The sequence below is a fragment of the Coregonus clupeaformis genome, chromosome 27 (genome assembly GCF_020615455.1).
Source record: "Coregonus clupeaformis isolate EN_2021a chromosome 27, ASM2061545v1, whole genome shotgun sequence".
In the NCBI taxonomy this organism is placed as follows: Eukaryota; Metazoa; Chordata; class Actinopteri; order Salmoniformes; family Salmonidae; genus Coregonus; species Coregonus clupeaformis.
The window spans coordinates 36,526,147-36,549,329 of record NC_059218.1 but is presented as its reverse complement, the minus strand read 5'-3'; the positions used below and the strand labels follow the sequence as shown (position 1 = coordinate 36,549,329).

General features: G+C 45.8%; 1 protein-coding gene and 1 pseudogene across 1 annotated transcript; one reads left to right on the top strand and one right to left on the bottom strand.

Moving 5' to 3' along the window:
• Positions 1-4,481, top strand: part of LOC121541345 — a 5,112-nt pseudogene extending 631 nt beyond the window's left edge.
• An 8,881-nt stretch (positions 4,482-13,362) lies between these two features.
• LOC121541990 (claudin-4) lies at positions 13,363-15,669 on the bottom strand. The gene has a single exon (XM_041851405.2). It carries the CDS (start codon positions 15,234-15,236, stop codon positions 14,280-14,282), a length of 957 nt encoding a protein of 318 aa, XP_041707339.1. The 5' UTR covers positions 15,237-15,669; the 3' UTR covers positions 13,363-14,279.
• Between the last annotated feature and the right edge of the window lie 7,514 nt (positions 15,670-23,183).

Genomic DNA, 23,183 nt, shown 5'->3' with positions numbered 1-23,183 from the left:
ACCGGAACGGTCGCATCACTGGTAAAACACAAAACCACACCCACTATGTTAGGACAGTAGGAGGATGATTGACAACACCTCAATTCAAACATATCTTCTTCCCACTTGCTGTATAACTTGTATTGCAGCTTTGAAGTGAGTGGTGATGTCTGGTGTCTGGTATGCAGCTGAAGAAGATGGGCTTCAGGCATTTTGTGGGCATTGACGGGAGCAAAGGCATGCTGGAACTGGCCAATAAGATGGGCCTCTACCAGGATCTCAAGCAATGCATGCTGGGAGACTAACCACTTCATAAACAAGCTGGTACCACACAATCTTGAACTTGATATAACTTTAAAATATGGGTGAAATCTTTGAATTGAAACAAAGTGGGACACAGAAAAGGAAGGAAGCTGATGTGTTGATTTGAACGAGCTACACTTCTCTTCCCCCTTTCATTATTTTAATCTCTCTCTTCATCCTCTTGTTACATGCTATTCCCACTCAGAAGCGAGAGCTATGGAAGTTTCCTTCCAAATTATCCCATTCACTCTTTAAAGGGGCGATCTGCAGTTGCTACATCCATTTTTTGACGTATAAATGAAATTGGTCCTTCAGTCAGAAGAGCATGTCCTCTGGCAGTGAGGCCTCTCCTTACTGCTTCTCTCATCATCCTCCTGTCATCCTCTGGGCCACAGGCAACTTTAGCCTTCATCTGCCTAGAGTGGTACCTTAGGTGTTGCCGTGGTTTCACAGGATCTTGACACTCTCCTCCCTCTCCCTCTCTCTCCCCCCTCTCTCTCTCTCTCTCTCTCTCTCTCTCTCTCTCTCCCTCTCTCTCTCTCTCTCTCTCTTTCTCCTCCCTCTCTCTCTCGTTCCTCTCTTCTACCTCCCCTATCTCTACCACTCCCTGCAGGTGTGTTTGATGTGGATGTGATCGTCGGAGCTATGGCTCATGGTTATGCACCTGTGAGTGTCGTCAGAGAGATGTGTGAGGCCCTTAAACCAGGTGAGATTCCTCGTTATACTTTACTCATTCTTCTGATTTGTACTGTAGGCTTTATGCTGGAGCTAAATAGATAGATGGAACAATGCCGATAGAAATCAAAAGAAAACTCACAACGTCGTCTCTCTCTCTTGTTAACGTTGTGTTAGCAACGGTCATCAAAATTGTTTAAAAGGTTTTTAAAACAATTCTAATAAATACAACAGTTGGACAATGGATGAAGATACTGCAAACTTTTAGAATTGTTTAAATCCATCAGACATTGAGTGAACTATAGCACATAAAACATTTAACTGGCAAGGACAGATTTAGCCCAAGATGTCATCTTAAGGAGCCTACCGTTACTCCTTAAGGTCCAAGGATCTCATGTTATTTTCAGAGGTAGACTGGCTCTGGCAGACAAAACAGCCAAATACTCCATCTAAACCAGTGGAGGCTGGTGAGGGGAGGACGGCTCATAATAATGTCTGGAAAGGAGCAAATGGAACGGCATCAAACACATGGAAACCATCTGTATGATGTATTTGATACCATCCCACTAATTCCACTTCCAGGTGTTACCACGAGCCTGACCTCCCCAATTAAGGTGCCAACAACCTGTGATCTAAACATGAATCGATTCTAAACTGCGATCCGATACACACAGGTGTTCGGGGCATTCTGGATAGCTAATTAGCACAGGTGGTCCCTCTGCCTTCCGTAAACACGCACTGTAACATGGAGCCGTGTGGGGACCCTAAACCCTAACCCTATAAAGGTGTGTATCCATTTGTGTATCAATTTAACCAATTGAAATAATTTCTCGCTGATATGAAAGATAAGGTCCTTTTGCTTCCACAACCCGTACCGCAAGCGATGCATGTTCTGACCGAGCGTTCGGGCATCTTAACAAAACTCCCCGTACAGCAGACGCCTTCGTCCAATGACTCTTATGTGTAATGTAATGGAACTGAGAGTCGTGATCAAGGGCTAGGACTGATAATGAATTGAGTTCAGTGATTTAGGGGAGAATTCAGGTATTCAATGTATTGTCATATACAAATATTTTTTAGAACGCACTCATGTACAGTATACATTTATCTAATGGTATCAGGTATTTCTTTAAATATATTGTCTTAAAATAAAGAAAATGTTGCCTAATTTGCGTAAATACTCTGGGTGTAAGTTAAGATAAAGGGAGGAACAGGGCTGCAACCACCAAAAAACATGTTCTTTGTAGGCTTACCTGTGCTGTCTAGACTGCCTCATTAATTACTGTTGTTGTCACGTTCTGTTGCATAATTCAACAAGTGTGTCAATAGCAGGATACCCTCAGATTATTTATCTTTATTTCATCAGGGAGTCACCATTGAGACCAGTGTCTCTTTTACGAGGGAGCCCTGCTTATACAATTTAATAAAATACCTCAAAAATAAAATACAATATGAAACTAATAAAATACAGCATAACACATATTGCACATTTTTTTTAGTAGATTTTTTTATTGATGTAGTTCTGTCCTTGAGCTGTTCTTGTCAATTATTGTTCTGTATTATGTCATGTTTAATGTTTTGTGTGGACCCCAGGAAGAGTAGCTGCTGTTTTTGCAACAGCTAATGCGGATCCTAATAAAATACCAACAAAAATACCACAGACAAACATAAATATATACAAAACACAGTCAACTAAAACAAACACATTCTTCGTTATAAAAATCCTCTGTCTGCTTCCTTAACTGCCCTGGGGACACTAAAGCATCTATTTTAAATGTATTTTGGAGATCATTCCAAACGTGTGGAGCAAGACAACTAAAGGCTGACTTACCTAACTCTGTAGACACCAAAGGAGTCTCCAGAGTTAACAGACCCTGTGAACCGGTTTGATACCATGTCATGTTAAATCTTAACAGTGAAGTTACGTATGTCGGAAGTTTGTGGAGCAGGGCTTTGTAAACAAAAAGAGAGTAATGATGTGATCTACATGACTTCAAAGAGGTCCAGCCAAGCTTTTGGTAAAGAATACAGTGATGAGTAATACAACTGTCTCGTGTCATAACATTTACATTTTAGTCATTTAGCAGACGCTCTTATCCAGAGCGACTTACAGGAGCAATTAGGGTTAAGTGCCTTGCTTAAGGGCACATCGACAGATTTTTCACCTAGTCGGCTCGGGGATTAGAACCAGCGACCTTTCGGTTACTGGCACAACGCTCTTACCCACTAAGCTACCTGCCGCCCTAAAACGCCATAAAACGAAGGCCGCTATGAAAAATGAGAATATAAATAGTATCACCATAATCAAGAACAGGTAGAAAGGTTGGCTGCACAATCTACTTCCTGCTGACTAGAGAGAGACATGATTTGATGCTGTAAAAAAAAGCCCACTTTAAATCTTAGTTTCTTAACAATCTCATTTGTATGTTTTTTAAACTATAAATCATTGTCAATCCAGATTAGCCTCTACGAATCCGAGAGTGGAAGACTCCTCTCTCGTCTGTAACATGTAAGCTCACTTTTTGTGAACAGTCCCATCAGACTGTTGAATAAACTTAATTTGAACGTACTTTACCTGTGGTCTGCTAATTTTGTCCTTATGTAGGAGGTAATCTGAGACAAAATATCCACAGAATAGTGTTATTAACCCGACTTTCAGTACGCTGGTCTGAATGTTGGTTTCAATTTTTTTTGAAGCAATTCGCATTCCACATGCACAATATGTCAACAATTAACCGAAGCACAGACCAAACGTTGTCCCACGCAATCAGCTGGCAAATTTCACAAGCACTTCCAGCTGATTGCGAGGGAACGCGCTTTGGTCGACAATGTTCGGTTACATTTGGCTATTGTTTACATATTGTGCATCACGTGAAATGCGTCAGGAGATTGAAATACAAGCAACAGAAACTACCGGCGCGGCAAAAAGTCGGGTAATCTACACTTTCCTGTGGTTACCCTATCTCCACCTCCTACGCCAAAAGGACCAACAGCACAGACAACTGGTAAAGTATGTTTAAATATCATTGTATTCAACATTCTGGCTTGTAGAGACTATTGCATCTTTTTTACAGCGACTTCTTTCAGACTGATATCCATGGAGTAACCATGGTAACAGTTTAATGTTTAGACAACCCTCAGATAAGAAATCTACATGCCTGGCTCTAGGTTACACCTATCTATACATACTTTACATTGTTTGCGAGATCAGACCTTATATCACTATAATCCGAGTGTTCATTTTCGGAAGTTACTTTCATTTCAGCTAATCTAATTTGTAAACATTTCAACTGTATTAAATAATTACTTTTGTCAATTCCACAAAAAAATTAACACCCATCAAAATAAAGTTATCTTTCCTCTCTTTCTTGTGATGTAAGTGTCGAGATGATGCGTTAAATCCCCCTTCAAACACAGGAAATAGATGGCTGAAAAAGACAGGCCGGGGCATGCGCGTTGCTAGCTACATCTGCATGGCGATGAAAGCCAGCTGGGACAACATGAGGTGCATTCAGTTCGCTTGAACGTTTGCTGTGCTGCGTAATGGTTTGTACTGTCCCTATAACTTTCTTGTACGTTCTTGAACAGCCTTTGAGGTATGTTTGCTCCCGTTTGGTGGGTGTGGCGAGGTGTGTCTGTGACACTCTGGCTCCATGGACTTTGATTGTTGAGCCAGGGTTGTTCATTTTCATTATTTGGGGTGTATTTCTATGTTGGTAGTTCTGTTGTGTGTATTTCTAGGTTTGCCTTTCTGTTGGGTTCATGTCTAGGTTTGGTCTATGACTCCCAATCGGAGGTAACGAGTGTCAGCTGTCGGCTCGTTATCTCTGATTGGGAGCCATATTTAATCTGTATGTTTTCTTGTGGGAGTTGTGGGTTTTTGTTCCGTTTCAGTCATAGTCACTGTTGGACTTCACTATCGTCTTTTGTTTTGTATTTTACGTGCTTTTTTTCAATTAAAGTCATCATGTTCACTCAACGCGCTGCGTATTGGTCTGCTCCCTTTATAGACGATCGTGACAGAAAAACCCACCACAAAAAGACCAAGCAGCATGTCAAGCGGCAACAGGACCTACCTACACAGGATTTATGGACTCCCATAAAGGATTCATGGACATGGGAGGAGATTCTGGATGGTGAGGGGCCTTGGGATCAACCGGGAGAATATCGCCGTCCTCGTGAAGAGCTGGAGGCAGCTAAAGCCGAGAGGCGGCGATATGAGGAGGCAGCACGGAGGCAAGGCTGGAAGCCCGAGAGTACTACCCAAAAATTTCTTGGGGGGGGGCTAGAAGGGAGTGGGGCGAAGTCAGGTAGGAGACCTGCGCCTACTCCCTGGACTGACCGTGGAGAGCGAGAGTACGGGCAGACACCGTGTTACGCAGTAGAGCGCATGGTGTCTCCTGTACGCAGGCATAGCCCGGTTCGGTACATTCCGGCTCCACGTATCGGCCGGGCTAGACTGAGCATTGAGCCAGATGTCATGAGGCCGGCCCCACGCATCCGGTCACCAGTGCGTCTCCTCGGGCCGGCTTACATGGCACCAGCCTTACGCATGGTGTCCCCGGTTCGCCTACATAGCCCGGTGCGGGTTATTCCACCTCCCTGTACTGGTCAGGCGACGGGGAGCATACAACCAGGTAAGGTTGGTCAGGCTCAGTGCTCAAGGGAGCCAGTACGCCTGCACGGTCCGGTATTTCCGGCACCACCTCCTGTCTCCAGTCCAGTACCACCAGTGCCTACACCACGCACTAAGCCTCCTGTGTGTTCCCCGAGTCCTGTGCGTCCTGTTCCTGCTTCCCGCACTAGCCCTGAGATGCGTGTCCTCAGCCCGGTACCTCCAGTTCCGGCACCACGCATCAGGCCTACGGTGCGTCCCCAGGGTCCAGCATGCCCTGTTGCTTCTCTCCGCACTAGCCCTGAGATGCGTGTCCTCAGCCCGGTACCTCTAGTTCCGGCACCACGCATCAGGCCTACGGTGCGTCCCCAGGGTCCAGCATGCCCTGTTGCTTCTCCCCGCACTAGCCCTGAGATGCGTGTCCTCAGCCCGGTACCTCCTGTTCCGGCACCACGCACCAGGCCTACGATGCGCCTCAGACAGCCAGAGTCTGCCGTCTGCCCAACGGGGCCTGAACTGTCCGTCTGCCCAACGCCGTCTGAACTGCCCGTCTGCCCAACGGGGCCTGAACTGTCCGTCTGCCCAACGCCGTCTGAACTGCCCGTCTGCCCAACGCCGTCTGAACTGTCCGTCTGCCAAGCGCCGCAGGAACTGCCCGTCTGTACTGAGCCTGCAAAGCCGCCCGTCTGCCATGAGCCTTCAGAGCCGTCCGCCCGACCGGGAGCCGCTAGAGCTCTCCGCCAGACAGGAGCAGCCAGAGCCTTCCGCCAGACAGGATCAGCCAGAGCCTTCCGCCAGACAGGATCAGCCAGAGCCTTCCGCCAGACAGGATCAGCCAGAGCCTTCCGCCAGACAGGATCAGCCAGAGCCTTCCGCCAGCCATGAGCAGCCAGATCCGTCAGCCAGCCATGAGCAGCCAGATCCGTCAGCCAGCCATGAGCAGCCAGATCCGTCAGCCAGCCATGAGCAGCCAGATCCGTCAGCCAGCCATGAGCCGTCCAGCCAGGATCCGCCAGAGCCGTCCAGCCAGGATCCGCCAGAGCCGTCCAGCCAGGATCCGCCAGAGCTGTCCAGCCCGGATCCGCCAGCCAGCCAGGATCCGCCAGAGCCAGCCAGCCAGGATCCGCCATTCAGTCCGGAGCTGCCCCTCAGTCCGGTGCTGCCCCTTAGTCAGGTACTGTCCCTTAGCCCGGTGCTGCCCCTTAGTCCGGTGCTGCCCCTTAGCCCGGTGCTGCCCCTTAGCCCGGTGCTGCCCCTTAGTCCGGTGCTGCCCCTTAGTCCGGTGCTGCCCCTTAGTCCGGTGTTGCCCCTTAGTCCAGGTGGGGTTAGTTGGAGGGTGGTCATTGGGAGGAGGCTACTGAAGCAGGTTGTGACTGTGGTGGGGTGGGGATCACGACCGGGGCCAGAGCCGCCACCGTGGACAGACGCCCACCCAGACCCTCCCCTAGTCCTTATGTTGGTGCGCCCGGGGTTCGCACCTTTAGGGGGGGGTACTGTGACACTCTGGCTCCATGGACTTTGATTGTTGAGCCAGGGTTGTTCATTTTCATTATTTGGGGTGTATTTCTATGTTGGTAGTTCTGTTGTGTGTATTTCTAGGTTTGCCTTTCTGTTGGGTTCATGTCTAGGTTTGGTCTATGACTCCCAATCGGAGGTAACGAGTGTCAGCTGTCGGCTCGTTATCTCTGATTGGGAGCCATATTTAATCTGTATGTTTTCTTGTGGGAGTTGTGGGTTTTTGTTCCGTTTCAGTCATAGTCACTGTTGGACTTCACTATCGTCTTTTGTTTTGTATTTTACGTGCTTTTTTTCAATTAAAGTCATCATGTTCACTCAACGCGCTGCGTATTGGTCTGCTCCCTTTATAGACGATCGTGACAGTGTCTTGAAGCAATGAGTGACATATCTAAAGGGAAGTGGCCATGCTGTAAGCGTTCCCCAACCCACAACCCAACCCCTCCACGTTTTTCAGCTGGTCGTTCAGTACAGCACCATTTCCGTTCAATTGAATGTTTCAGAACATAAAAACATACTGAACGCAGCCCTGGAATACAAGGCGGCGCTAGGGAGCATGAGCTGGAGCTGATTGAGGGGATGGGGCTCTGGGGTCGTGTGGAGGTCAAGGAAGGGTTATACTGGATGAAAGGAGTCATGGGTAACTGCATACATGGCGTGGGAGAATCAACAGAAGTGGGTGTATGGAAAGCAAATCAGCTAATTGGGCAGATTTGTTGCGAATCAAGACTGTTTTGCGTGGCTGATTGGGCTGCACGACGAGTCGATTGTTGACAACTGTAGCATTTTAGCTAAGCCTAATCCTAACCTAAACCTCATTCTCCTAGCCTTTTCCTAACCTTAACCTCATTCTCCTAACCTGCCATGTTAATTATCCTAACCTGCTACGTTAGTTCTCTTAACCTGCTATGTAAACATGAAGCTGACCTGCGGTGCACCTGACTATGGCCGGTCTAACCAATAATGGAGCTCTGATGTTACACCCATCGCTGTTGATCCACCCACTGATGTTACACCCATCGCTGTTGATCCACCCACTGATGTTACACCCATCGCTGTTGATCCACCCACTGATGTTACACCCATCGCTGTTGATCCACCCACTGATGTTACACCCATCGCTGTTGATCCAACCACTGATGTTACACCCATCGCTGTTGATCCACCCACTGATGTTACACGCATCGCTGTTGATCCACCCACTGATGTTACACCCATCGCTGTTGATCCACCCACTGATGTTACACCCATCGCTGTTGATCCACCCACTGATGTTACACCCATCGCTGTTGATCCACCCACTGATGTTACACCCATCGCTGTTGATCCACCCACTGTGTGGTCCTCTGTAGCTCAGCTGGTAGAGCACGGCACTTGTAACGCCAAGGTAGTGGGTTTGATCCCCGGGACCACCCATACACAAAAATGTATGCACGCATGACTGTAAGTCGCTTTGGATAAAAGCGTCTGCTAAATGGCATATTATTATTATTATGTTACACCCATCGCTGTTGATCCACCCACTGATGTTACACCCATCGCTGTTGATCCACCCACTGATGTTACACCCGTCGCTGTTGATCCACCCACTGATGTTACACCCATCGCTGTTGATCCACCCACTGATGTTACACCCATCGCTGTTGATCCACCCACTGATGTTACACCCATCGCTATTTATCCACCCACTGATGTTACACCCATCGCTGTTGATCCACCCACTGATGTTACACCCATCGCTGTTGATCCACCCACTGATGTTACACCCATCGCTGTTGATCCACCCACTGATGTTACACCCATCGATGTTGATCCACCCACTGATGTTACACCCATCGCTGTTGATCCACCCACTGATGTTACACCCATCGCTATTGATCCACCCACTGATGTTACACCCATCGCTGTTGATCCACCCACTGATGTTACACCCATCGCTTTTGATCCACCCACTGATGTTACACCCATCGCTGTTGATCCACCCACTGATGTTACACCCATCGCTGTTGATCCACCCACTGATGTTACACCCATCGCTGTTGATCCACCCACTGATGTTACACCCATCGCTGTTGATCCACCCACTGATGTTACACCCATCACTGTTGATCCACCCACTGATGTTACACCCATCGCTGTTGAATATAAAATTGACAGCATATCAACAATTCCCTCTGGGCAAGTCTGGAGAATATATCTAAGGATAACCACACAATATCAGGTGAATGCAGATGCTTCTGAAGCTGAGAAAAATGAGTTGGCATGTGGGAAGAGTCTGACTTTTGGGAAATGCCAGTTAAAGACAAGTACACTGACTTAAGACTACCAAAAGCCTATTTAGACCCAATCACCATCTCTTCAAAGTAAATTACTAAATGTAGTCCAGTTTTTAACATTCTCTATGAAATGGGCTTTGAAATTATGTGTAATTCAATGTAGTGAGCTTTGAATTTGTTGATGTATGTCCATTTTAAAGTGGTTAAAATTCATAGAAATGTATGATAAACTAAAGAAAATATAAATTTTCATCAAGTTTTTGACATTTTTATGTTTACTTTTTGAAAATATTAATATTAATACGTCACTCATTGCTTCAAGCCACACCCTGCCACACCCACCAAACGGCGCAAACATACCTCAAAGTCTGTTAAAGAACGTTGAAGAACGTTTTGGGTTGATTGTCTTTGCAGGGTGTTCAAAGATCTTACATGATAAATGCCCATTCCCAAACATATAGATATTTGCTAACGTAGATACTATTCTTTAATAATAATCAAATAGATTGATCAAAACAAAACAAAAAAATACCTACAGTATATACAAAAGAGATTTAGCAGTAAGCCTATCTTGTTTTGAGGTTTTTGGACTGATGTCATGTCTATGCAAATATGGCTTCAATTTGCTAACTAGCTAACCAACAACTGTAACAATGTATTTGAGAGAAAACAAAATATACGTTTTTATTGTCACATACTACAAGTGCTCATTGTGCAAATATAGTTTACATGTCGCCAACAATCTAAGCCAACCCTGTCTGTTTTGCCCCATAGTTGCGCACGCGTCGGTTTTGTTACGAAACAACCAACCCGTCTGTGCTGGGAGGGGCATGTATCTGTCGTGCCTTCATTATCTTAAGGGGAAGACAATATTGATTGATTCTTGTTGATTCTATTCAATTGACAATTGAACAATATGAAAATAGTTCAGAATTTCCTGATGGTAACGCTTTGTTCAAAATGTATAAGTGAAAAACATCTGAATGTACTTTACAAATAGTCTCATTGAAAAATAATGACCTCAAGTATGGCTCGATCACCAATTGTGATTACAGCATTCCCAAGAGTCTAGATCAGATATACAATAGAAATATACTGTGCACACATCAAAAGATCTTCTGAATGTCCAGATGAAAAACCATCAGAAGATCTGACATTCTTGTCTCATGGCCTGATTACCACCTAACCTGGACTGCGTCAGAATGGGCATACTATCTTATTTAACATGTCACACCATGGGGACGGATGCAAAAACTCACTATATACTGTATATTCTGTGTCACTGCCATCTCTTTCCTGCCAAGTCATGCAGCGTGATCACTTGATGGCCCGTGGAGTACAGAGACTGAGCCTGATTTTTTTGGTCTGGTGATGGCAGTCTTCGGCATTTTGGGTTGCTTGGACATCAAGGACCACTATACCTGGGAAGTCACACGTGTTGATGGTAACATTGTCAAAGCACAGAGCTCTTGGAAGACCTGTGAAGCTGAAAGCTCCGGAGAACCGAAGTGTCGAGCATGATCCTGAAGCTTCCATCGTATGTGCGCAATGCTCAAGACTTGATCAATATAGCTATCATTACAGGTGTCAGTGGCATATTGTTTGGAATATGTGCCTTTGCTGAAGCCCAATAGAATTGAAGAAGAAAACATTGGTCTTACAACTGCAATTCATTTCATGCTCTCTGGACTCTGTGTCCTCAATGCTTCCTGCTGGACGGCCAATGGCCTCTCGAACAACCAGCATGAGCCGTCGGTGGCTGATGGTCAGATGTGGGAGTGGGGGGAACTGTCTCTACATCGGCTGGGCGGCTGCAATCTCACTTATCCTGGGAGGGGCATGCTGGTTAATATGCCACTTTGGACATTAAAGCATGCTTTCATTCGTTTCAATTATGTTCAGTCTATTAACAGTAAAATACATGTTGTCGGTGATGTAAACCTGCCAAGGACCGCAATACCTGGGAAGTCAAACGGGTTGATGGCAACATTGTCAAAGCACGGAGCTCTTGGAAGACCTGTGAAATTGAAAGCTCTGGAGAACTTTGTACAGAATGTGTTTTTGAGAAAAGATTTGATTTGTACTACTTTGTAAACAGTTCATCTACTAACCAGGAAGTCAGAGCAAAATACGTCACGGAAAATCGTATTTATTCTTATCTGAGTTTCAATAATTTAGGTAACTTTATGCATTCATTTTTTAATGTATTGTAGTCTCTTATATTGCTATATAATTTATCAAACATGGAATACAAGTACTTGTTTTTAATTTCCTTCCATCAATTCCAATAGTTTGTGGCTAATGTTACTTTTTGCCAGTTTGAAATCTACCCAATTTGTCAGATGGTTCTTATCCATACATAACAACATGGCAAAACAAATGAAAATCGTCGATGGTATTAGATTTAAATCATATGGTGTTGCTATAAGTCAACTCCTCTGTCCTTTTTTTCTTGTTAAAATATAAAACAAGTAACAGAATTTCATAACATTACTCTGGTGCATTACTCTATGTTTGAATTAATTTGCAGTTTAGTGTCTTTTCAATTTTACGTTGTTAATAATGTCCGAAAATGAATCTCATCTCTCAGAAGACCACAACAACAACATTCCCTAAAGTCTACATCAGATAAGTGAATACAGTAGATACTGTACATTCATAGAGAATGTATTTTCTCTTATCTAACACCATTCAGACAGAGTTGTACCATACTGTACCTTCTTCTTACAGGTTCAGTTTGAAAGGGATATGGGTGGTTAAAATATATTGTGTTTTTTTACCCCTTTTGACTAGGGGTTGCAAAAATCGATTAACTTTCCTAAAACGCCTAGGTTTTCCAGAAATCCTGGTTGGAAGATTCCGGATTTCCTGCTTATTCCCTCTTGATTACGGAAATCCACTAACCAGGAACTCTGAAAACCCTGGGAATTTTGAGAAAGTGAATTTTGCAACCCTACCTTTGACACTGAAACCCTGACTATATGTGAAAACAACCTTCTGTTTTGCCTTCTCTCAAATTCATGTTTGTCAATGAAGGGGTAGCTCACCCAAATTACTACATCACTTGTTTCCTTACCATGAAAGCAATATATGGACAAGGTGAGACCACATGTGGTTCCAACCATTTATTAATATTGTACATTCAGTCCTTGCGGCCTGAGGGCTTTCACCTGCTCATGAATACACCCATTAGTCAATGAGAGTTACTGTGTTTACTGTGGTCATGTACAAACCCATCCAGACACCAGAGGGCGCTCAATCCTACATTGTCATCCTAATTTGGCAAAACAGAGCTTGCGTTTGTAACATTCAGTTTAGTAGGCTAGAAGCATGTAGGCCAACAGCACATTTGATCCCCAGCTCATAGTAGATATATAATCTTCAGGGTAAACAGGAAAACATCCGTATTTGAATAAACAAAACCCAGACGTCACGTGTGCATCCTGTGTCCATGATCTGGTGAAACTCACATTTGAATCCTTCACAAACATCATGGACTGCATCACAAATGGCACCCTATTCCCTAGGGGCCCTGGTCAAAAGCAGTGCACTATATAGGCGATAGGGTGCCATTTGGGACACAGTCATGGTTTATCGCTCTCCAAAACAATGCAAACCATTGGTGTGAGCTCAGCCTCAACTCACTCTCTGTCAAACCGGTTCGTCCCGGCTGGGGCTTTCAATAGCGTAGCTGGTCTGGAGTTACAAAGCCTGCTGGGGGGTTCCTAGCCATATGTGCTTCTGCCTCTGCATTGCTTGCTCTTTGAGGTTTTAGGCAGGGTATCTGTAAAGCACTTTGTGACGTCTGCTGATCTAAAAAGGGCTTTATAAAATAAACGTGATTGATTGATTGATTCCTATATGAAGGACTCTGTAGCAGAAGCAACTATCTAGCCTCGTCCTGGTCTATTTGTGCTGTCTTGCCAACACCGCCAACTCCTATGGTCATTGGCTTGACAATGACCATAGTCAATGACCATAGGAGTTGACAAGACAGCACAAAGAGCTCTGGGGCCAGGCTACAGTCTACACAGAAACCTGATTCTGAGGAACAGTGTCAATTTTGAAAGTACTCGACTTGCTAGGGCACAAGGACAGTGTCCATTTTGAAAATATTCGACTTGCTAGGGCACAAGGACAGTGTCCATTTTGAAAGTACTCGACTTGCTAGGGCACAAGGACAGTGTCCATTTGGAAAGTACTCGACTTGCTAGGGCACAAGGACAGTGTCCATTTTGAAAGTACTCGACTTGCTAGGGCACAAGGACAGTGTCCATTTTGAAAGTACTCGACTTGCTAGGGCACAAGGACAGTGTCCATTTAGAAAGTACTCGACTTGCTAGGACACAAGGACAGTGTCCATTTTGACAGATAGTGCATGCCAGGGCCCAAGCACATCACACAGGCATAACATTTCTGAATTCACATACAAATTCATATTGAACTGACTTTGAGTGTTGCATGTGAAAGAGCTACATAAAGAGGAAATTGTATTTTAAATGTGTCAAAATGAAGCTATGTAACGAACTCAAACTGCAGAACCAAGAAGCTTCATATAAACACAAATCAATAGTCTTACTGTATATCATGTCTGGTTATTGTTAAAGGTACTCAAGGGACTGAATACATATTCATATCAAGGGGAGTAGACTTTTCTTTATATACATTATTACAGCAACAAAACATGGAAACGCTTTTACATGTCACAAACAAACCCAACTAGTAAAAAGCTAACCTAACTTTCAGTGCCAGTTATATCCTTCATCTAATATTAAAATGTCTAACATCACTTTACACACGAAACAAATAAACAAGTAAACATGTACATATAGGCAGAGTTAATGTCCATATTTGCCATAAACCATGCTGTGTGTGTGTGTGTGTGTGTGTGTGTGTGTGTGTGTGTGTGTGTGGTCTCAGAGATAGGTCTTAGTTGGGTTTGAGGATTCGTCCTCGCCGGGTTGAGACTTGTCTGCTAAACTCTCCTGAGACTCCAGTCTTTTCAGCTGAGACTTTGTAGATGGTGCCTTACTCCCCCCAGACTCCGGCCTGTAGCCCTGCTCCACCCCACCCAGCCCCTCCTCCTCCCAGGGAGGCCTGGTGTTCACCACTCCCCTGGGCTGAGACTTGGCAGATGCTGCCTGGCTGCTGTGAGACCTGGTGAAGGCCATTTTGCCGTTGGGCTGGGACTTTGTGGACGATCCCCTGCTGCGCTGGGAGGCTGCTGCCTGGCTGGAGGCGGCCCCGTTGGAAGAGCGAACCACCAGGTAGCGGACAGAGGGTCTCTTATCCTCATCGTGGGCCCTGAGGGGGAAGGAGGCGCTGATGAACAGCCCCCCTCCCAGGATGAGAAGGATGGATGCCCCCCAGCCGATGTAGAGACACGCCCCGATCTCCCTCCGCTGAGCGTCGGTGGTGGAGCTGTAGAACCCCTGCACCACCACCCCGGCAGCCCACGAAGTGGGGATGAGGCACAGCAACCCCGTGGCGATCAACACCGTGCCCGCTGCCACGGCAACCCGGTCTTTGACCCCGCCCCCTTGCTCATCCAGAAACCGAGTGCACTTCCCCCCGACGAAGGCCAGGAGGAGCCCGGCGGCGCCCGTGGCGATGGCGAGGATGGTGAGCGCTCTGGCGGCTTGGAGGTCGGAGGACAGGGCCAGGAGGGAGTCGTATGGTTTACACTGGATCTGGCCCGTACTCTCGACCACGCAGCTCATCCAGATACCCTCCCAGATGGTCTGAGACGTGATGATGGTGGCTCCTATGAAGGCCGTGACCCTCCACATGGGCAGGACGCAGGTCATGATGACCCCCATCCAGCCCAGCAGGCTCAAGGCGCTGCCCAGCATCTGGATCCCCACAGAGGCCATAGTGGTGGGGGCAGAGGAGAGAACACACTGGCTCTCTAGCTGCTTGCTGGTTGTTGTCAGTCAGAGTCCTTAGAAAGTCTGAAGTTCGCCCGCCTCTGTCTGTCTCTCGCGGTCCCTATCTACTTTATTGGCACTCCCTGTGGATCGTTCAGGGTCTGTGAGTCCTGAACTGAAACACTCTTTAGTCACATCCCTTTTCCTCCAGTCTCTCAGCTCTTTAATGGCTGACAGTGTCTTTTTTTCAGCTGACCCTTCTTCAGTTGCAGCCTCTTCTCTCCCTCCGCTAAGCTGCTGTTATGTGTAGTGAGTCACCAGAGATGACAGAGATTCCAGATCGCTGCCCTGCCCACCTGTTACAGGCCTATGCTCCTGCGTACTGTACCTACCTGACTGCCTCTGGGTGTATCTGTATCTGTATACCTGTTCTGCTACACCTGACTCTCTCTCTCTCTCTATTTTCTCTTTTTCTCCCTCCTCCTATCAGTCTTTCCTCTCTCTCTCTCTCTCTCTCTCTCTCTCTCTCTCTCTCTCTCTCTCTCTCTCTCTCTCTCTCTCTCTCTCTCTCTCTCTCTCTCTCTATCTCTATCTACGGTGGCCTCAATATTGTCTTCTCTCTCTCCTGAGTATCCACCTTGGTGACAGTGAGCAGGTGTATATACCCTACCTCCCTCTCGGGGGTGAGTGGGGGAGGTAGAGGTGCCTGTGACAACATTGACATCATCTTCTAGCCCAGCAGGGCCACGTTCAGTTGAAAAACCTTCTTGAACGTTGCAGATAGAAATGCCATGAATAGAGCCGACGTTATTCCTTATTCAACATGTCAGAGTGGCATGTTTGTTCTACATAACCAATTGCTATCTGATTGTTCCATAAAGTTGTATCCTGCTGAACGCGCCCCAGGTTCTTCTCTGGGCGATTAGGGCAGGGCATGATGCAAAGCATTATGGGTCGTGGAACATGAAGGACATTTAACAAATGCTCTAGATTAAGATAAGATAGTACTATTCAGTTAGTTGATGCCTTCATGAACATCTTATGCATTGTAACGTTTCTGATTTTGCCAGACTTTTTGATTTCATAATTTGGGTTTCATTTGATCACAACTATTACAATATGTGAGGGACAGAATGTGTGTCAGATTTTGCATGTGTTACGTGTATGTGTGGTGTGCATGTGTGGTGTGTTTGAAGGGACATATTGAGCAGAGTGTGACAGGCGCAAGAGTGATGTGACAGGGGGAGGAGGAATGTGACAAGGGAGGAGGGATGTGTGTAACAGGATCGGCTGAAAGAAAAGGCTTTTTGTTCAAACAAAAAAAATGGCATCTAGGAAAAAACTGTTTGTAACCATACTCCCCCACTCCCAGACTTCAGAAACACTTCCCTTTCTTGTGGAGCTGTGAAGGAGGCTTTGTGTGGCCAGGTTCAGATTACATGCTGTCAGTTATGAGATTATAAAGGACCATAGGAACTGGTATTGTGAATTACTGTAATTTAAAGTGTTATGGTGCAAATAATCTGACTGCTGCTGATGGTGATTCAGACAGTATGTCGTGTTTTTAAAGCTGCAATATGTAACTTTTTGGGCGACCCGACCAAATTCACATAGTACTGTGAGTTATAGATCTGTCATTCTCATTGAAAGCAAGTCTAAGAAGCGGTAGATCTGTTCTATGTGCGCTATTTCTATGCTTCCCTTTCTTAAGTTTCATTGTTGCATCTTTTACTTTCAGTTGTGTACACCATCTTCAAACAGCTGAAAATACAATATTTTTGGTTATTGAAAATATATTTCACAGCGGTTTCGATGGTACAATGATTCGCTACACTATGTATTGCTTGTTTTGTCACATAAACGGAAATTAGGCTAACTTTTAGAATTATAGCAACCAGTGATTTCAGCATATTGCACCTTTAACTGTGTTTGTGTGTGTGCCCTTATCTGGTAAATCTATGTTGTTGACACTGAAAACAGTATCCTGCTTGTTGCCAGTGTAATGCAAGGGACAGATCTAAATGTAAGCTGTGTAATGTAAGGGGGGAGGGGGGGCTGGTCCAACTCAAGGTGTCATAATAAATATGCCCCCCCCCCCCTCCACAACGTAAAAAATATTTTCACTTGACCCTCCCCTTGTACTGTAAAATATATTGAAAACCCTCCCCCTCATAGAATTAACTCAAAATAATGTTTACGAGCACAAATAACAATAACTGTAGCGACCCTGTGTTAATAAACGTTGATATTGACTTTGCCACTTCAGCATGCTTTTGTGGCACGGTCGATGCCAAGCAGGGCTACGGACCAGGAGGTTGAGAGTTCGCTGACCACCACAGCGAGCTCACTCTTCCTGCCTGTTTCATTACACTATGATCAACGATCAAAAAAAGGGGAAATTCGATTTTCTACATGATCAAGAAAAAAAACATACATTATTTTATCTTTCGTCTCTCTGTGTTTCATAATTTTCCTTCAATTCGTAAGAGGCTGAATGTATCTCACCGGAGAAAGCATCCGAGCGAGCGAAACAGCGCCCCTCTGTCTCTCTATGTGTAGTCCATCTATCCGATGCTGTCTGGTCAAAAAGAGTATGACATTGTTGCCGCCCGTAGCATTGAACGCAAGGGAAGCCAGCGAGCATTTGGCCTCCCTTGATAAAAAAAAGTATACAATAATAGCCAATCAACAAAGAGCTAAACTGAGTGAGCTCAACTTTTAATGGTCCTGGCTCACCAAAAAAAGTGTCAAAGGAAGCCAGTTTGGATTTGGCTTCACACAATCACATCACATCAAGCTAAATGTCACTGACAAAAAAAAATAACATTGAATTGTTATATCTCATTGTGTTGTCCTCCAGTGGCTAGCTAGCTAGCTAAAAGTGGCCCTTTCCTAAATTAGCTAATTATGGAGATAGCGATTTGGACTTGTGGTTTTACTTAATTCTCTGTACTGGCCAATGATTATAATGGTGATTCTGATCCAAGTGGTTTTATTTAATTCTCTGTACTGGCCAATGATTATAATGGTGATTCTGATCCAACCATACATTGTGCCCCTGGCCTGAGAGGATGGAAGTTCAAAATGTAGCTAGATGTAGTAGGCTAATGTTAACTAGCTGGCTAACCGTTGCCCATGAAATGAAGATGAAAGGAAATTGCCAGTATAATGCAAGCGAAGATCTAAATATAAGTGGGGCAACGATTAAATTGAATACCCTCCGCCTCAGAATTAACTCAAAATAATGTCAATGCAACACAGGTTGTAATATGGCTTTTTTGTATCCTGTCATGATTTCACCTATGCACCATTACTGTGGCACAGTAAATCACTCTAAGACGTGCTGTGAAATTGTATATGGTTATATTATGTAAGAACAATGGTGCAACTAGGGTTGCAAGATTACTGGAACTTGTAACTATGTATTATTTCACAGTTTTGATGTCTTCACTATTATTCTACAATGTAAAAATAAAGAAAAACGCTGGAATGAGTAGGTGTGTCCAACATTTTGACTGGTACAGTATATGGAAAAATACACGTTTAAAGATTTGATTGCTCTTAAGAAGAGATGACTCTCGGTCGACCAATATTTTTTGGGGTCGAGGACAGCCATACTCCCTACCTTGTAGGATTACCCATTATGGAAGGCTTGGCTTGATAATCTCCCAATGTCATTACATTTTTGGGTGTTTTGTAACAGATTAATGTCATTAAACTTTTGGGTGTTTTGTAGCAGATGTCTTCATCAAATGGCCACTTTTTTTGGGGGGAGGGGGTAGAAGGATTACTTTATCCTATCCCAGGTATTCCTTAAAGAGGTGGGGTTTCAAATGTCTCCGGAAGGTGGTGAGTGACTCCGCTGTCCTGGCGTCGTGAGGGAGCTTGTTCCACCATTGGGGTGCCAGAGCAGCGAACAGTTTTCACTGGGCTGAGCGGGAACTATGCTTCCGCAGAGGTAGGGGAGCCAGCAGGCCAGAGGTGGATGAACGCAGTGCCCTCGTTTGGGTGTAGGGACTGATCAGAGCCTGAAGGTATGGAGGTGCCGTTCCCCTCACAGCTCCGTAGGCAAGCACCATGGTCTTGTAGCAGATGCGAGCTTCAACTGGAAGCCAGTGGAGTGTGCGGAGGAGCAGGGTGACGTGAGAGAACTTGGGAAGGTTGAACACCAGACGGGCTGCGGCATTCTGGATGAGTTGTAGGGGTTTAATGGCACAGGCAGGGAGCCCAGCCAACAGCGAGTTGCAGTAATCCAGACGGGAGATGACAAGTGCCTGGATTAGGACCTGTGCCGCTTCCTGTGTAAGGCAGGGTCGTACTCTCCGAAAGTTGTAGAGCATGAACCTACAGGATCGGGTCACCGCCTTGATGTTAGCGGAGAACGACAGGGTGTTGTCCAGGGTCACGCCAAGGCTCTTCGCACTCTGGGAGGAGGACACAACGGAGTTGTCAACCGTGATGGCGAGATCATGGAACGGGCAGTCCTTCCCCGGGAGGAAGAGCGGCTCCGTCTTGCCGAGGTTCAGCTTGAGGTGGTGATCCGTCATCCATACTGATATGTCTGCCAGACATGCAGAGATGCGATTCGCCACCTGGTTATCAGAAGGGGGAAAGGAGAAGATTAGTTGTGTGTCGTCAGCGTAGCAATGATAGGAGAGGCCATGTGAGGATATGACAGAGCCAAGTGACTTGGTGTATAGCGAGAATAGGAGAGGGCCTAGAACTGAGCCCTGGGGGACACCAGTGGTGAGAGCACGTGGTGCGGAGACAGCTTCTCGCCACGCCACTTGGTAGGAGCGACCGGTCAGGTAGGACGCAATCCAAGAGTGAGCCGCGCCGGAGATGCCCAGCTCGGAGAGGGTGGAGAGGAGGATCTGATGGTTCACAGTATCAAAGGCAGCAGACAGGTCTAGAAGGCCAAGAGCAGAGGAGAGAGAGTTAGCTTTAGCAGTGCGGAGAGCCTCTGTGACACAGAGAAGAGCAGTCTCAGTTGAATGACCAGTCTTGAAACCTGACTGGTTTGGATCAAGAAGGTCATTCTGAGAGAGATAGCAAGAGAGTTGGCTGAAGACGGCACGCTCAATAGTTTTGGAGAGAAAAGAAAGAAGGGATACTGGTCTGTAGTTGTTGACATCGGAGGGATCGAGTGTTGGTTTTTTGAGAAGGGGTGCAACTCTCGCTCTCTTGAAGACGGAAGGGACATAGCCAGCGGTCAAGGATGAGTTGATCAGCGAGGTGAGGTAAGGGAGAAGGTCACCGGAGATGGTCTGGAGAAGAGAGGAGGGGATAGGGTCAAGCGGGCAGGTTGTTGGGCGGCCTGCCGTCACAAGTCGCAAGATTTTATCTGGAGGGAGAGAGGAGATTGAAGTCAAAGCATAGGGTAGGGCAGTGTGAGCAGGACCAGCAGTGTCATTTGACTTAACAAACGAGGATCGGATGTCGTCAACCTTCTTTTCAAAATGGTTGACGAAGTCATCCACAGAGAGGGGGGATTCAGCAGGGAGGAGAATGTGGCAAAGAGCTTCTTAGGGTTAGAGGCGGATGCTTGGAATTTAGAGTGGTAGAAAGTGGCCTTAGCAGCAGAAACAGATGAAGAAAATGTAGAGGGGAGGGAGTGAAAAGATGCCAGGTCTGCAGGGAGTCTAGTTTTCTTCCATTTCCGCTCAGCTGCCCGGAGCTCTGTTCTGTGAGCTCGCAATGAGTCATCAAGCCACGGAGCTGGAGGGGAGGACCGAGCCGGCCGGGAGGATAGGGGACATAGAGAGTCAAAGGATGCAGAAAGGGAGGAGAGGAGGGTTGAGGAGGCAGAATCAGGAGATTGGAGGGAGAAGGATTGAGCAGAGGGAAGAGATGATAGGATGGAAGAGGAGAGAGTAGCGGGAGAGAGAGAGTGAAGGTTGCGACGGCGCATTACCATCTGTGTAGGGGCAGAGTGAGTAGTGTTGGAGGAGAGGGAGAGAGAAAAGGATACAAAGTAGTGGTCGGAGACTTGAGGGGAGTTGCAGTGAGATTAGTAGAAGAACAGCATCTAGTAAAGATGAGGTCAAGCGTATTGCCTGCCTTGTGAGTAGGGGGGGACGGTGAGAGGGTGAGGTCAAAAGAGGAGAGGAGTGGAAAGAAGGAGGCAGAGAGAAATGAGTCAAATGTAGACGTAGGGAGGTTGAAATCCCCCATAACTGTGAGGGGTGAGCCATCCTCAGGAAAGGAACTTATCAAGGCGTCAAGCTCATTGATGAGCTCTCCAAGGGAACCTGGAGGGCGATAGATGACAAGGATATTAAGCTTAAATGGGCTAGTGACTGTGACAGCATGGAATTCAAATGAGGAGATAGACAGATGGGTCAGGGGAAAAATTGAGAATGTCCACTTGGGAGAGATGAGGATTCCTGTGCCACCACCCCACTGACCAGATGCTCTCGGGGTATGCGATAACACATGGTCAGACGAGGAGAGAGCAGCAGGAGTAGCAGTGTTTTCAGTGGTAATCCATGTTTCCGTCAGCACCAAGAAGTCGAGGGACTGGAGGGTAGCATAGGCTGGGATGAAGTCTGCCTTGTTGGCAGCAGAACGGCAGTTCCAGAGGCTGCCTGAGACCTGGAACTCCACGTGGGTCGTGCGTGCAGGGACCACCAGGTTAGAGAGGCAGCAGCCACGCGGTGTGAGGCGTTTGTGTAGCCTGTGCGGAGAGGAGAGAACAGGGATAGGCAGAGGCATAGTTGACAGGCTGCAGCAGATGGCTACAATAATGCAGAGGAGATCGGAATAAAATGAACTAAACATCTGGGAAAGGAGAGAGCGGGGCCTCCCTCACCACAACTCCCAAATATAACTCTCCCAACTTCCACCTCAGAAACTATAATTGTTGTAAACTGTTCTTGAGTCTCTTTCAAAAAGTAGTGTCGTGGAAATTCACCACTAAGGACTCAAACTCAACGTAAATGAATCAATCTTTATTATCATGGCCGGAGAGGTTCACTAACTCTGACAAGGGCGTTCTCTTTCAGTCCTTATATACGGCTACACAAACAAGTCATATAAGCATGATTTACATTATTCATTATTAATGTTGGTTCCTGCATGTGACTGAGACGTTGAAACTGAGATACTCCTTTTGGTCCCCATAGCAATGTTCTGGGCATACTGCCAATTGGTCTGAGGAGGAGGTCACAGTCACCTACATGAACCAAGATGGAATGAGAAGAGATGCTGTGTACAATTCAAGGCTATCTCTTCAGACAACAACATTTTCCCTCACATTCCCTCTTTTAATCACTCTGTGATAATTATTGTAAAATGTTAAGGTAAGCATTAGATTATGGCTTAAACTATCAAAAGAGGTTATATACTTCTATTAAAGTAAGTGAAATGAACACATAAAACCATACACTTTATCGTTTCAAACCCTTCACTCTGGGTTGTACAATCTAAAATACACACATACACAAGGGATCTGTAGACTCAGAGGTAAATACATCTCTCAATGTTTAACCATTGTTTCCATAGCTCTTACCACAATCAGGTTGCATTGACCTGTTCTGTACTAACTGTCCCTGGGACATCGACTAGTCAAAATATAAAAACCTGTTGTTTAACAAATACAATAGGGCCTTCAAAAAGTTGGTGCTGACTTATCAGCTCAGTATTCTGTACTAAAATATTTACTTGGATCTACTTCAATTCTGGACAATGTTCCACGTAATGGAAACAGATTATTGTTTTAGATGACATTACCTTCTTATATAAATAACTGGTATATTCAAACTATCAAATTGAGAAATAATAATTGGAAATTGTCAAAAACGTAATTTACTCAATTATTCATACCTGTGTCCCTTACAGCCTGAGTTCAGTGAGTACCACTCACTTTCACTGGCGGCCTATCTATTGGTCCACAGGAAGCTTATCTTTAACCCAAACACCAGATGGCAGCCTCTAATATAATATCAGTCCCAA

Excerpts from the sequence above, each read along its gene's own strand:
- LOC121541990 (XM_041851405.2), bottom strand. The coding sequence starts at position 15,236 with ATGGCCTCTGTGGGGATCCAGATGCTGGGCAGCGCCTTGAGCCTGCTG.